Below are 16,209 nucleotides of genomic sequence, written 5' to 3'. Positions count from 1 at the left end.
TTTGGCATGTACGATATTTGGCGGAAATCGTTTTTTCAACAAGTTAACGTAGATTTGATTTAGCGCATTCCTGAATTACTTTAAACATCTAGATTTATGGATGGCATTTAGTGATGTACTTGAAATAGCGGAAGCTGTGTTCAGCCAAAGGCGCTAAATAGAATACACAGCCAAATGTAACACATTTACAGTATGTTCCTTTGATGCATGACACTTGCACTATAAATAATAATCATGTTATTTTCTGTTATTGTTTATCCCAGAAACAAATCAATTAAAGTTATTGTATTAATTCAAAGAAAAACTTTTCCATTTCTTTTTTTGTCCACAGAACATTCCACTGAATGTACAGTTTGTGACCTTGATTTAAAGTATGACACACCTTCTACCTAAGATGCATTAACTGACCAAGTTTGACGATTCTAGACCAAATAATTGTCCAGTTACGAGTCAAACAGGATTTTTGCCACATCGTCTTAATTAAAGGTCCCAGTGACCCACCCCCTATCCAAGATGTATAAGCTGACAAAGTTTGATGATTCTAGGTCTCGGAGTATTTAAGTTTTGAGGCAGACATGAAGCGGGACAGACAGACGGACATGATGGCCACACCATTGTCCCATCTTAGACGTATAGCAACTCACACTGGAGGTAACCGTGGGAGAAAGTTGCTCTGGATCTCCGACTAAAATAAATTTGTTTACGCCATACCGCAGGGGTATAATGCAATCCAGTTCATTAGCTTGAGAGGCCTACAGTGGAAAAAAAAGCATATCAAAACTACACCGGCTAAAATACATGCATATAACACAACATACACCAAGTTTGATGTATTAAAGTTAAAGTAGAACAGAAGAGAAAATATTGTTCTCACCTCATCAACAATGACACAATCAAAAACTGGCCTTCCTTCACGTTCCCGTTGTCTTAGTAAATCAGATATATAAGTCTGTCCAAAAGCTGACAGGGTCCCACAGACAATGGTAGCTGCTTGCAGTATTTGCTGTTTGATTCTAAACTCCTCTGCTTTCGAAAGGGAAACATCCTGCCGAAAAAAGAAAAAGAAAAGAAAAGATGTCCAAAAGTTCTAATGTATAGATAATGTACCTGAACCTGTTTCTAATGTATAGCGAAAACTTAATCAATTTGAAAATTCTCAATATGAAGTCGCTGGGCACAAGGAAAACGAAAAATAATTAGAAATATGAGAGATAAAAACACTCTTATGAGTAGCCATAAAATATTAAGGTAAAAATGTAATTCCACCCTCGGGTGGAATTACCTTATATTTCATGGCTACTCAAAAGAAAGTCTTATAATCTAACCTGTTACCTTAATCTTTTGTATCTAACCTGTTACCTGAATCTTTTATATTAAACCTGTTACCCGAATCTTTTGTATCTAACTTTTTACCTGAATCTTTTGTATCAAACTTGTTACCTGAATCTTTTGTATTAAACCTGTTACCTGAATCTTTTGTATCGAACTTGTTACCTGAATCTTTTGTATTAAACCTGTTACCTGAATCTTTTGTATCTAACTTGTTACCTGAATCTTTTGTATCTAACTTGTTACCTGAATCTTTTATACGAAACCTGTTACCTGAATCTTTTATATTAAACCTGTTACCTGAATCTTTTATATTAAACCTGTTACCTGAATCTTTTATATCTAACCTGTTACCTGAATCTTTTATACGAAACCTGTTACCTGAATCTTTTATATTAAACCTGTTACCTGAATCTTTTATATTAAACTTGTTACCTGAATCTTTTATATCTAACCTGTTACCTGAATCTTTTATACGAAACCTGTTACCTGAATCTTTTATATTAAACCTGTTACCTGAATCTTTTATATTAAACCTGTTACCTGAATCTTTTGTATCTAACCTGTTACCTGAATCTTTTGTATCGAACTTGTTACCTGAATCTTTTATATTAAACCTGTTACCTGAATCTTTTGTATCTAACCTGTTACCTGAATCTTTTATATTAAACCTGTTACCCGAATCTTTTGTATCTAACTTTTTACCTGAATCTTTTGTATCTAACCTGTTACCTGAATCTTTTATACGAAACCTGTTACCTGAATCTTTTATATCAAACCTGTTACCTGAATCTTTTGTATTAAACCTCCTGTTACCTGAATTTGTGTGAAGTGATCTTTCTCCATATCTGTTACTCGTTTTTCTAATTTTCTCAAATCAGCAGTTAGACGTTCCACCTGGATTCAACAGACATTGAATGTTTGCAATAAACAGATAAACATTAAATGCTTGCAATAAACAGATGTACATTGAATGATTTTGGCCCTTGAGTTTGAGGCTGACTGTATAAAATCCATAATTTGATGTTTAACGGGTCAAATATCCAATCATTTGCAACAACATCTACATAAAATTGATGAAAATTTCACCACAATGTCAAATATATTTCTTTACAATTCATGATATTGAGCAATAAAAAACCAAGACTAAATTTCATTTTGTATCATTTAATTCATGGACTCCTCTCTCTAGCTGGTCTGTTATGTAATATTTCATTTATTACCCCCACTCTCTAGCCATTCTGTTATGTAACATTTCATTTATTACCCCCACTCTCTAGCCATTCTGTTATGTAACATTTCATTTATTACCCCCACTCTCTAGCTGGTCTGTTATGTAACATTTCATTTATTACCCCCTCTCTCTAGCCATTCTGTTATGTAACATTTCATTTATTGACCCCTCTCTCTAGCCATTCTCTTATGTAACATTTCATTTATTACCCCCACTCTCTAGCCATTCTGTTATGTAACATTTCATTTATTACCCCCACTCTCTAGCTGTTCTCTTTTGTAACATTTCATTAATTACCTCCTGTGTCCGACCCTGACTTCGCCCTATCTGTTCTCTCAGGTCCTCCATCTTCTTTTTCAGCTGGTAATAGTTGGCCAGGACACTTGATGGTATATTCTCTTTCTTTTTCTCAATTTTTCCTGAACAAATACGTACATTTACAAATGATTTCATCCATTACACTTTAGGCTAGATGATTGATTGTATATTGTATGGTTGGTTGTATATTGTTTAACGTCCCTCTCGAGAATTTTTCACTCATATGGAGACGTTACCATTGCTGGTGAAGGACTGCAAAATCTAGGCTTATGCTCGGCGCTTAAGGTCTTTGAGCAGGGAGGGATCTTTATTGTTCCACACCTGCTGTGACACGGGTCCTCGGTTTTTGCAGTCTCATCCAATGGACCGCCCCATTTAGTCGCCTCTTATGACAAGCATGGGGTACTGAGGACCTATTCTAACCCGGGTCCCCACGAGACTTTTAGGCTAGAAAGCTTAAAAGGACTATAATTTCTTTAGGTCTCTATTTTGCCCACCCAAATGATAGTTGCACTCATATACACGTATTTTCAATTTGAAATTATGACATCATATAGATGACATTTCCCCAACATTACTGGTGTTTTGACATACAGTGGCTAGTTTTCACACACCTTTTCTTCAAAAGAGATGGTGTGCAGACTTGGACAAATTTATATTCATGCCACAGATTTTTCTTTCCAATACACTGAAAAATCATCATTTAAACAACATTTGACAATTATTGTCACTTTGTCATGTACTCCAAATGATTGTAAATAGCAGAGACAAATGACCAGATATGGTATTGGACACGATCTTGTTTGAAATAAGTAAGTTTTAGTCATTCCCTAAAATCAGAATCATGAATATCTTACGTTTAACAGCTTCGTCCTGCACAATTTCTGAAAGACTAAACTTCTTCACATCTTTGTGAGCTGACTCTGTGTTTCCTATCCTGACAATTGATAAGGCTGATGCAAAATCTATGAAAGATAAAACACACTTCACAACGTACATGTACAGTGTATTTGACCTCAATCATAATATACATGTTATAATATACATGTAATAAATGATATCATTTGAAACAAATTGAATTGACCATGTATACAGCTTTTTTATTACTAAATGTATGTTTTATGATGTCGATGTAATACCCGGTTTCGAGATATATCCTAATTAATTTCCTTTGGAGAACTCTCATACATAGTAAGGTGCGAAACAATTTGTTTACATATGGGAATGGGACAAATATTCATCAAAGCATGTGCCCAGTAAGTTTCTCATATGCAGTTTCATCACCTGAATTTGACTGAAACACAAACCAAATGATAGTATTCAGGGAGTAATTAAACACATAGAATTATGTTATTTCGTTGCTCATACATATCATATCAAATATATTACTTCCAAATATGACATTGTTTTTATGTTTCCACTTTAGTAAAACATTTCTTTAGACAGTAATTTAAATTTCCTACATTTACATATGTCAAAAGAAGCCACTATTAATACATTTTAACGTTTTCCTCACTGACTGTAGGTTCACTCTCTCCTGCTTAGGTAATCAAAGTTCCACTAAATGTACCTCCTGAACAGAAAAGCTCTCATCTCAAAACTGGCATTTTGTAATATCAACAGTCACTGTCACAGTACTTTCTAAAAGTGTTAAATCACTGCGGCAGTGATGACTACAATTCCAAATACTTATTCTACACTGCAGATTATTTTAGATATCAAAAAGATTTTCAATCTCTTACAATTCACAGTCATACCAGTGTTTCGCTTTTGTTTCTTGTGGTCATCCAAACGTTTTATCAAAAGATCTACAGCATTGTTGGATGGAGCACATAGACAAATCCTGACATTGGGTCTGCCCTGTTCAATAAAATCACCTCAATATCACAATAAGATGAAGAATTATAGAAGAATGCCATACAATATCCCAAAAGGATTTTCGTCATCAAAGAAGAGAAGAGAAAAAGAAAATGAAAGCAATTCTTTGTGAGTTTGTTTTATCTATTGCGCTTCAGTTACATGTATATCGAATTTATTTCATTGGGCAAAATGTATTTCAATATACATGCATCTAGTATTTAATTCATATTCGCTCACAAAATCAGCCCCTCACCTTCCACTTCACGACCGGTCACACTGGAAGCATTACCTGTAAGATTTTTTCTACGATGCCCACGACTGTAAAACTTTTGCCGGTGCCCGGGGGCCCCTGAAGGAGACCTATCTTGGGAGACCGAGGATACTGTAGAATCATCTTTAATGCTGTACAGATCGCTAGCTGCTGAGAATTGTTGTAACACTTCTGAAAAAGAATTTGTCTCAATTGTAAACAGAAAGTAAAATTACTTTGAGGTTCTTTAAACAGTTCCCAATCCCTTGTCAATCATCATTGATTAACAATTCTTATACTGTAGATTTTATCTTACACCAAAAAGTCAAACTCTGTGACAAAGATTTTCATACTCAGCGATTTGGCCATTCATTGATAAGAGGAATAGAACTCAAACATATGTACAATACAACACACTTGTAGTGAAGTGCTGAAAACAAATAATTTTCATTAATTATAAACACAATTCATTTTATTATATGATTGAATAATTCCTAGCTCTCTCATTGGCTGAGATCCAACAATGTAGAAATCATACTACGTTATGTTTACCTGCACGTGACCTTCCAGGTGAACATAAGGAATTATTTTTTCCACATAGGACCAAAAATAGGTCGGGAACTTCCAATTTGACGTGATCGATTATACTTATTTTTGCCGTCCAATGAAATTCCGCGTTTCTCACTGGGTTTGGCTAAGATTTCAGCAGACAAATATAAACACTAGAAAAATGGCGATGTTTGTTTTTTAATCATTTAATCATATAATAAAACAATTATTGCTGTTTTTGAGGTCAATACGATGATTTAGCCACCTTCTTAGTACAGTATTCACCTCGCCCTTCGGGCTCGGTGAATATTGTACTCCTCAGGTGTCTAAATCATCGGGCGAGGTGAATATTGTACTTCGAAGGTGGCTAAATCATCGTATTGACCTCAAAAACAGCAATAATTGTATAATATCCAATAAGTTCATAATATTATAAATATCAAAAGTGAATAAAAATGACTTCGCTGTAAGCTTGAATTCACTATAAACATGTTTGCTGTAACTGTGTTGTACTGTCTGTAAATGTACCAGTGACTGCTTCTCAGATTCAGTAATGTTCTCATAAAACACGTCTCTCTGTCCTGGTATCAGGATGTGTTGATACAATGGACTTCTGGGAAGGCAGCTTACAGCATGGAACTGACGTACAATGGTTACCAAAGAAACCACAGGCTGAAAGGAAAACAAGGTTTTACCATAGTTCACAATAAAATGCAGTGTATACTGTATAATTATGTAAAGAAACATTTACCTATCTTCATGCTATCTTGACAGGGTAGAGACTGATATTGTGTTTGGGCAATAATACTTGTTAAAACAGGATTAATTTAAAAGATTCAATGGTACTGTACTACATTATACTCATCAGGATTTGTTTTGTGCAATTACAGTTAAACCTCGTTATCTCGAACTTGATGGGACCGAGAAAAAACTTTGAGGTATCCAAGGATTTGAAATATCGAGGGTAAAATACTTTAAGAATAAGTGGTTGGGACTTCTGAATCACTTCAATATATCCATGGTATTTGAGATATCAGTATTCGAGATACCGGAGTTCAGTTCAACTGTATATATATAAACAATTCTCATAACTAAATAGAGAGACTTCAACCATTTCTGAACAAGATGTGTTTGTGAAACACAAATGCCCCCGATAATGGCCAATTCCAAAGATGGCCAAGGTCACAAGGACAAATATCTTGGTACCAGTAGAAAGATCTTGTCACAAGAAATACTCATATGAAATATCAAAGCTCTAGCTCTTACTGTTCAAAAGTTATTAGCAGTTAAAGTTTTCAAAAAGTCAGTCAAACTCCAAGGTTAAGGTCACAGGGTCAAAAATGTTGGTACCCACGGAAAGGTAATCTTGGTACCAGTAGAAAGATCTTGTCACAAGAAATACTCATGTGAAATATCAAAGCTCTATCACTTACTGTTCAAAAGTTATTAGCAAGGTTAAAGTTTCAGACAGAATGACGAAATGACAGAATTACAGAATGACAGACATGACAAAAACAATATGCCCCCCGATCTTCAATCTCGGGGGCATAAAAATATTTAAATCACCAGTCTAGATTAACCATAATCGAAACATTTCATTACAAGACAACATGTCATCTAAAACACTAACCTAGTACAAATATAATCCATTATACAGTAAAACACAGTTATAGTGAACTTCCAGGGCGAGCAGAAAACAGTTCATTATAACTAAATTTCATTATACAGCAAAACACGGTTACAGTGAACCTCCAGGGCCAGTGAAAAACTTCATTATAACCAAACTTCATTATACAGTAAAACACAGTTATAGTGAACCTCCATGGCCAGTAAAAACAGTTCTTCATAACCAAACTTCATTATACAGTAAAACACAGTTATAGTGAACCTCCAGGGCCAGTGAAAAACAGTTCAATATAACCGAACTTTGCTATGTCCAGTAAATATTTTGCCATTTCTTCCAATAGGACAATAAATATCACTTCACAATAAGCGTGAATTCGTTTTACTGTATTCAAACTTGCAGACTATATAGGTTTAATAAAATTTACCTGTATGAAAGATGGTTCATGCAGTAAATGTTTGAAAAGAGGGCGTCGTTTGCTCAGGATAGTTATACATAGGACAACAGCATTGCTCTGATGTGCTGCTTGGTCATTTCCTGTAGCATAAAAAAATATGTCAAGGTAACACATCCACCATGATGTTTTTATGGAACAGTGTTTTTTCCCGTACAATATGGGAATGGTACCGATCCCAATTCAATGGGGAAAAACAGTGTCAAAATAAAACAAACTGGGAATTTTCTTTCATGTCAACAAATGACATTTATTTTAAAATTAACACAGAATAAACAATATTCTAAAGATCACAATTTTACAAACAAATGCCATTTTATTGACCTCCACTTTCTGTTTAAGAGGAAGTGAAGAAATTAGTTAACTCGTACAACATTTTATACAAAGCAAATCACAAAGGCTTAGCAGTTTCTTACTGGGCATTTTTCAGCCTCAGAATTTGGAGAAATCAATATATATTTGACATTGGGAATGGTACTAGTTATCGGTACCAAGTATATAAAAAAAAAACCCACTAGATACAACTTCAAACTCAATGCATTTATTCTTCATTACAGTATCAAGGACTTCCACTGAGCAACTTACTGTGGGTTTTTTTTTTATACTGGTTTGTGGAGGTTTATTACAAAACCACTACACAGTTCTGTAACATTACGAGATATCAATACATTTTCAACATAATAACACGTACAACTTGTTTACATACCAAATTTTATATTCTTTTCTGACAGGTAAATGACATAAAATAAGAAAATGATTACATTATAATTACGTTTTACACACCCACCATCCTATTAATTGATAAACATAACTAATTCCACCATATGAGAAAGTACTGACCTAAAACTTTAAATGTGTTAATGGTTTGCTGCAGTTTCCCCCGCTGAGAGTGGAGTTGAATTTTCTCTATGTAAGCAATCTGGTCAAAATGATTGGGTTGATAAAAATGGTCCTTCATTCTCTTTTCTTTACTCTTCAGAAAATGGCCATATTCTTTCACAATGACAATAAATTTTTCACCCAAGTGTTCATTTTTTCTCATTGCGTCATACGTCTCCTTTGTGACTATACCTATAATGTAAAACGAGATAGCATTACACAGGTATTCCTGTTCACTTCAATACTGTAATCCCCTTTAAACTGATGTGTGTTTTCAGTATAAAGTAAAACTTATACGGTACCAATTTTGATGCACCAGATGCGCATTTCAAAAAATAATGTCTCTTCAGTAAAATCTCAGAATATTGTATACATGCATCTCTTCTTTTTTAAATTATTAGCAAAACTTCATAAAATGGAAGTTACTGGTGTACTTGTTACCCCAGCCAGCTACAGGTTCTACAGCAACATTTATTCCATGTTATTGTGTGTATAATTTATATTTTTTTGTTTTTATTCACATTTTATTTTCATTTTATTTCATTTATTTTTTATTATCGCATTACTAGGTATATAAGGAGCGTAGGGACGTTTACCAAGGCTCTTACCCTTTACTTACAAACTACACAGTACAGTAGTTTATTTTCTTCAATCCATACTCACTTTCAAACTTAACGTTAGTCCATTGGTGAAATATGGGGGGAAAAAATAACAGTAATGAAATTGTGTGCTTACTGTACCACGTATATCTTTCACATTTTTCATTGTTTGCACTATTTTTCTCAACTCCTGAATAAACAGCTCTGATTTGTGGATAGGAATTCATGTTCTTCAGCGTCCTCCAGCGTTGGTAAGACTAAAACATTGGTAGTGGGCGGAGTTACAACAAAACAAATTTCAAAGAACAAATGCTAGTATTTTAAAACTGTACTCAGAGTCATACATGTACCAGACTTACAATTATATATTCAAAGAATAAATTTCAATTTTGAAAATACAGGCGGGTATGGACTATGATGCTTCACGCTGGCATACTTCGAGAAACATGTTAGCACTTCATGAAAAGTATGCCAGCATGACGCATTGCAGAAAACTATTTCTTATAATATATTCATTCTACTTTCATTTCTGTGGGAATTCCCAGCCATTAAAATAGACATACTATATTGATCAGGATTAATACGTGCAATGTTTGCAACTAGCACATTCATGAGGAAATGATTGTTATTACAATTTGTAAAGTCACGTACTTCATAACAGACAAATTCTTGTGACAGCTATTCTGTCTGTTGATTAATATAGCCCTGATCTAAACTCCGAACTGAAGGAAAAATCTACCTGTTCCCAGGCCTCCTGCAGCAAATGAGGGATGAATATGTCCACATAGTCTTTGTAGCTGTCAAACTTCTCTGGAATGGGGAAGACTTTCCCAGACACGGGTGGAGGTGCATAAGATTTTCTACAATTATGGTCCTCTGAAATAGCCCCCAGACATTTAATGTACAAGATGAACTAGGTAAATATTCACTTCATTGTACAACATAGTTGTATCAATTTCACACAAGTTTAAAGTTTCAAGATCACAGCTCAAATACTAGAAAAATGTGCTATTAATACTTCATATGTCTATAATCTTAGCCCATAACTATTTCAACAAAAGAATAATAGATCATCATGAAGATTCCTAAAATCAAGTTTTAGTTTGAATGCAAGAACTACATATCAAAGTTTGACTCCCACCTTCTTATTCTACCAAAAATCCCAAATCAAGAGAAGGGCAAAGTTGTCTTAAAATACAAATATCAAGATATATATACATTCATTTAAGAAAAGAAAACTTCATTCTATACCATGTTAAGACAGTCACTACAGCAAAAATATCCCTTAACAACATGCACTCTATAATTACAGCCCATAACAACATGTGTTCTAATTATAGCTCATGATAATATGCATGTGGTCTAATTACAGCCCATAACAACACGTGTTCTAATTATAGCTCATGATAATATGCATGTGGTCTAATTACAGCCCATAACAACACGTGTTCTAATTATAGCTCATGATAACATGCATGTGGTCTAATTACAGCCCATAACAACACGTGTTCTAATTATAGCTCATGATAATATGCATGTGGTCTAATTACAGCCCATAACAACATGTGTTCTAATTATAGCTCATGATAACATGCATGTGGTCTAATTACAGCCCATAACATCACGTGTTCTAATTATAGCTCATGATAACATGCATGTGGTCTAATTACAGCCCATAACAACACGTAGTTAACAAGAGATTGTTTTTATGAAAAAAAATGTCTCCCCAGCTCCCCAAATCAGAAGTGCTCCAAAGGAAACCTCCTACCCTTAATGTACTGCATGGTATGGGGGAGAAGGAACATAGACATTATGAACTCCGATAAGCCATATAGGAGAAGTGTTCACAAACTATTTTACACCCTCCACCCCTCAGATCCACTATAACTTTTAGGAAAATAATTGGATCCTCCTGTCCCGACAATATGCACATCTAAAAATGGCAATGAAGCATAGTACAAAGTTCAAAATCTATCCAATAAGCCATATAGGAGGTGAACACATAAAGTTCACAAGCTATTTTACAACCTCCACCCCTCTTAGATCCACTATAACTTTTAAGAAAATAATTGGATCCTCCTGTCCCACCAATATGCACAGTTTCAAATTGTTATGAAGCATTATACAAAGCTTCAAATCTATCAGATAAGCCAAAATATAAGATTTAATTATAGTCCATGTCAACATGAATTCTAATTATAGCCAATAACAACAGGTCTAATCATTGTCCATAAAATCATGAGGTCCAATTATAGCCCACATCAACATGAGGTCTAATTATAGCCCACATCAACATAAGATCTAATTATAGCCCACATCAACATAAGGTCTAATTATAGCCCACATCAACATAAGGTCTAATTATAGCACACATCAACATAAGGTCTAATTATAGCCCACTTCAACATAAGGTTTAATTATAGCACACATCAACATGAGGTCTAATTATAGCCCACAATATGACATGGGCTGACAGACAGAATGACAGGCAAAATGATGGACATGCAGGCATTGTAGGTCCAGTATAGTCCCCTGACTGTGTGAACAGTTAACATGCTGAACAATGTGGCATGAGGTTTAAATGGTAATGTGTGCAGAAAGTTTGAGCAATGAGAGTAGTGATTTAGAAAAGTTAGAAAAGTCTTTACCTCTAAGGCGAACTGAAATGAATAAGTCAACTCTCTGCATCATAAAGTATCAATGCTGCAAGTATGATATAAACATACAACAACAAAAAACAAACACAGCAACACTCATTTATATTATGGTAACTATATAAACTATTTAATTTTGCAACAAACTAGAATGTTACTCTCCACACTATAAAAAAAGCACCTGATCACTGATTATATATATAAACCAAATAAGGCCTTTTATGTGAATATTTATGATGAAACTCGTATAATTGTTTGGTGTTAAAAAGAAAAAGAAAAAAAAGAACGATTGATAAACTTAATTCTCTAGCACACGAAGTGATTTAAAGAACATTAAGATAATTAGCTGTAATAATGTACCCCTCTCTGATTCTTTTTTTGGGGGGGTGGGGGGGTGGGGGGGAACATCAGAATTTAAAAAATAGGATAGGGCTACCTTATTGCAACTACAAGATAATAAGCTCTATGATATAATTTTTAACAGTGGTTCCCATATCATGAAGTTATAAAGTATATCATTTGATTCTTACTGTTTTCCATTTCTAGTCTCTGGTTGGTAAAAAAACAAACTAGGATCTAAGATATGTAATTTATTTTATATTGCCTTTGGTTCGGTATGGACATGGAGAAGCGGAGCGGATCGTAAACCCTTGGCCAGCAAAGATGACAATTGTAGTGAATGAGAAGAATGTAAGCTTGCAAATTGAAACTATTAGGAAAAGTATGGGCATAAACAACTCTACTCTACTCTACTACACCCCCTAATTTTGAGAAAATGAAGATCAGACAAAACGCTTTGTTTTTTATTCCTTTCTTAATTTTGCTTATCAAGATTATTTGAGTTGAGAAGACAACTTCCAAATTTTCTTTCGGTTGCCCTAAAAAAATGATGATACATGCCCATCTCTGCTTTCTCTCTGAAATAAACGTGGCATATTCTGGCTGAACGATGAGGTGTAGTCTAGACTCCGCCTACTATGTTCTGATTGGGCGACATTCAGTTAAAACAATTCACTGAAACATTTTGAGAGTTAATGCCGACTCCACACTTCATAGTATTTCACAGTAGAAGACTATGAGGAATTACAAACATTACACTTATCTTTTGATGTCAAGTATTAGTTAACAGAATATGGTCAGTTAAAATCCTGTAGAAATTAACTGAGTGTAACGGTCAGCCGGATTTGATCGCCGGTGGCCAGATAGCTCAGTTGGTAGAGCACCTGACTAGAGATTCAGGGGGCCCGGGTTCGAATCCCGGTTTGGTCCATTGCATTTCCTCCCTTCCTGTCACATTTGGTGCCGTAGACCAGCCCCTGGAACTGGCAGGTGAAAATGCCTGCCAGGGGATAAAGATCCTGGGTTGATGTCTTTAGGGTGTGAAGACATTTAAGGAGGGAGGAATGTAGTGGTCAGGCGGGTTCGATCGCTGGTGGCCAGATAGCTCAGTTGGTAGAGCACCTGACTAGAGATTCAGGGGGCCCGGGTTTGAATCCCGGTCTGATCCATTGCATTTTCTCCCTTCTTGTTACAGGTTATTAAAATAGCACTTGACACAGTGTGTGGGGCGAGATCAAAAGATCGATGTCAGATAAAAATCTAAATACAAAAAGTTAGTGGAAGGGAGGATAAAATTTCCCATAAGTTTTTGTCATACAACACTTTAATGGAAAAAGAAAAAGACAAGTGACTGTTGAAAATCACATAATAATATTACATTTTAACGAACATTTCATAGTTTATTGTACACTTTCATTTGTGAATAAACAGTAGAAAAGGTATACAGAATGTTACAGTGATATTTATAATCGTATGCTTTTACTGGTAACCGATTAGTTTCAACATTCCTCATATTTAGTTTTAAAGGGGGTGGAGTGGGGGGGTGGGGGGTGTCTTGGTGAAAATTACGTAAATTTAGTTTTTTGTCAGACATTGAACTTTTGATCTTGCCCCTAACAATGAACAGCATGTATTAGATAGTGCAAATTCACAATATTTCCACACCATTACAATCTGAAATAATGACATAATCTACACTATTGTTGAACTTCAGAATCTCGAACATCGACATCTCAAATGCCATGAATATGTCGAAACGAGTCAGAAGTCACAACTACATTTTCTTTAAAGTCTTTTAACCTCAATATCTCGAACCCTCGAATATCTCATAGTTTTTTCTCAGCACCATCAGATTCGAGATACCGAGGTTTGACTGTACTGTTGAGTTCTTTTATATCAGGTATTCACAGTACCTGCTTCCTGGAGCCAGATCGGGTTCCACTGTAGAAGATGACTGAAGAACTGGGAACAGTGGTCACTCTCTCTTACTGAAGTCCTGTCTGACCCCTCACGTCCTCCAGCCCTGGCCTGTCCACCATGGGCAGTTACACAAGACGAGTCCATGCTAGACTGTGCTGCCTGCTAAAAAGTCATAAACAACTTCTGAAATTGGATAACTTTCCATTCTACCATTCAACAAAATACATACATAGAACAGTATTTTTCACACCAACAGCTGCAATTAAAAAACAACAAAAACACCCCCTCCCAAAAAAACCCAACCAAAATCATGACCACCAGCCCTCTCTCCTGAGATTTACCTTTACTGGTCTGGTCTGATTCGTAAAACTGGGCCTTCGTTGTGTCACTGTTGTACCACAGCCCCTGCTGTCTGTTACTGGCTGACAACTCGATGGTGAAGGTCCGCGCGACTGCCCGGGCTGAGGTCCTGTCTTGTTCTTATGGATGAGGGAGTTTATGTACTTTTGAGTCCGCAGTGAGGTACGATCTGGTGTTAGTCTGAATTTGATACGTTGCCCTTTCCTTGCACTTTCATCATTTTTTTCAGCAAAGAACATACGGCATTTTTTGTTCAGGATGGATTTAATACCCAAAGCATCGGTCATTAAATTAGATTTCATTCTACCTCCCTCATCTTCCTCTTCATCATCAATAATAATAACATTAGATTCATCGCCTTCCACTTCCTGCGAGGAGAAAAGCTTTTCAACGGCAGCCGCTTTTGCTAGTTTTCCAGGCTTCACATCCTCCTCCTCCTCCTCCTCCTCTTTCTCATTCTGGTCCAAACATCCAACACCCTGTGGAGTTTCATTATCTAGCTCTGCAGGAGTTGAAACACCATTTGATAACAACAGCTCAACAATCCCGCCTGTTGTCAATAACTCTCCTCTCGTATGTAAGGCAGTGGTGCTAGGATATGTTTTGGAGTGGGTGGATGCTTTCTCTGATGAATTCTCTTTACTCTCTCTGGAATCTGGAACAGTACGGGAATTTCCCTGATCAGCCATATTTGATTTTGAATTCCCAGTAGAACTTACTGACGTATTATCTTTACAATTTTTGTCAACATTCCTGAATTCTAATGTATTTCTCCCACAATTATTTCCATCTTTTGATATATTTGAAGTATCCATCTCTTCTGAGATGGTTCTCCTCAAGGTATCTTTGTCTTTTGAACTGTATTTCTCATAACTTGAATGAGATTTTGTTGAACCATGTTTTGAGTTTGATGTGGATCTTCTTACACTATCCTTTTCTTTTGAACTTGATCTTATTGAATGATCCTTATCTTTTGAACTAGATCTTTGTGAACTATCCTTTTCTTTTGAATTAGATTTTTGTGAACTATCCTTATCTTTTGAACTAGATCTTTTTGGATGATCCTTATCTTTTGAACTAGATCTTTTTGGATGATCCTTATCTTTTGAACTAGATCTTTTTGAATGATCCTTATCTTTTGAACTAGATCTTTTTGGATGATCCTTATCTTTTGAACTAGATCTTTTTGGATGATCCTTATCTTTTGAACTAGATCTTTTTGAATGATCCTTATCTTTTGAATTAGATCTTTTTGGATGATCCTTATCTTTTGAACTAGATCTTTGTGAACTATCCTTATCTTTTGAACTAGATCTTTGTGAATGATCCTTATCTTTTGAACTAGATCTTTGTGAACTATCCTTTTCTTTTGAACTAGATCTTTGTGAACTATCCTTTTCTTTTGAACTTAACACTTTCACATTATCCTTTTCTTTTGAGCGAGTTTCTCCTGATCTACCTTTGCCTGTTGAGGTAGACGATCCCAGTCTTCCTTTCTCTCCTGAATGAGCCCTCCCTGCAATGTCATTATATTCTGATTTTGGCTTTCCTGAACTATCCCTTTCTTTTGAACTGGATTTCAATGAACTATCTTTAGAAATGGAAATAACTGAACCATCCTTATCCTTTGAACTAGATCTGTTAGAACCATCCTTATCCTTTGAACTAGATCTGTTAGAACCATTCTTATCCTTTGAACTAGATCTCCATGAACTCTCATGCTTGGTTGAGCTGGATTTGGAAGCATCCCTGTCTGAATTGGAAATTGAACCACTTTGATGTTTTTTACTGGAACTTTTTTCACCATCCTGTACACATGATTTGAATTCATGATCCTTTC

General features: G+C 35.4%; 1 protein-coding gene across 5 annotated transcripts in view; it reads right to left on the bottom strand.

Moving 5' to 3' along the window:
- Positions 1-16,209, bottom strand: part of LOC125649406 (probable helicase senataxin) — a 58,132-nt gene that overhangs the window by 17,992 nt on the left and 23,931 nt on the right. For 3 of the 5 annotated variants that reach the window (XM_048876936.2, XM_048876942.2, XM_048876937.2), the window contains exons 7-21: positions 14,351-16,209; positions 14,003-14,171; positions 11,745-11,756; positions 9,836-9,972; positions 9,233-9,353; positions 8,459-8,689; positions 7,592-7,701; positions 6,069-6,212; positions 5,031-5,183; positions 4,624-4,741; positions 3,739-3,846; positions 2,861-2,982; positions 2,146-2,226; positions 875-1,045; positions 645-752 (exon numbers count right to left, since the gene is read on the bottom strand). The exon at positions 14,351-16,209 is cut by the window's right edge. In XM_048876936.2, the coding sequence (XP_048732893.2) occupies positions 645-752; positions 875-1,045; positions 2,146-2,226; positions 2,861-2,982; positions 3,739-3,846; positions 4,624-4,741; positions 5,031-5,183; positions 6,069-6,212; positions 7,592-7,701; positions 8,459-8,689; positions 9,233-9,353; positions 9,836-9,972; positions 11,745-11,756; positions 14,003-14,171; positions 14,351-16,209 (3,644 nt within the window). The remainder of the gene's footprint in view (positions 1-644; positions 753-874; positions 1,046-2,145; positions 2,227-2,860; positions 2,983-3,738; positions 3,847-4,623; positions 4,742-5,030; positions 5,184-6,068; positions 6,213-7,591; positions 7,702-8,458; positions 8,690-9,232; positions 9,354-9,835; positions 9,973-11,744; positions 11,757-14,002; positions 14,172-14,350) is intronic. The other 2 variants (XM_048876939.2, XM_048876938.2) reach the window with 2 other exon arrangements.

This window comes from Ostrea edulis, chromosome 5, assembly GCF_947568905.1.
Source record: "Ostrea edulis chromosome 5, xbOstEdul1.1, whole genome shotgun sequence".
In the NCBI taxonomy this organism is placed as follows: domain Eukaryota; kingdom Metazoa; phylum Mollusca; class Bivalvia; order Ostreida; family Ostreidae; genus Ostrea; species Ostrea edulis.
Note: the sequence above shows the minus strand (reverse complement) of the source record. Positions and strands in the feature narration are given on the sequence as shown.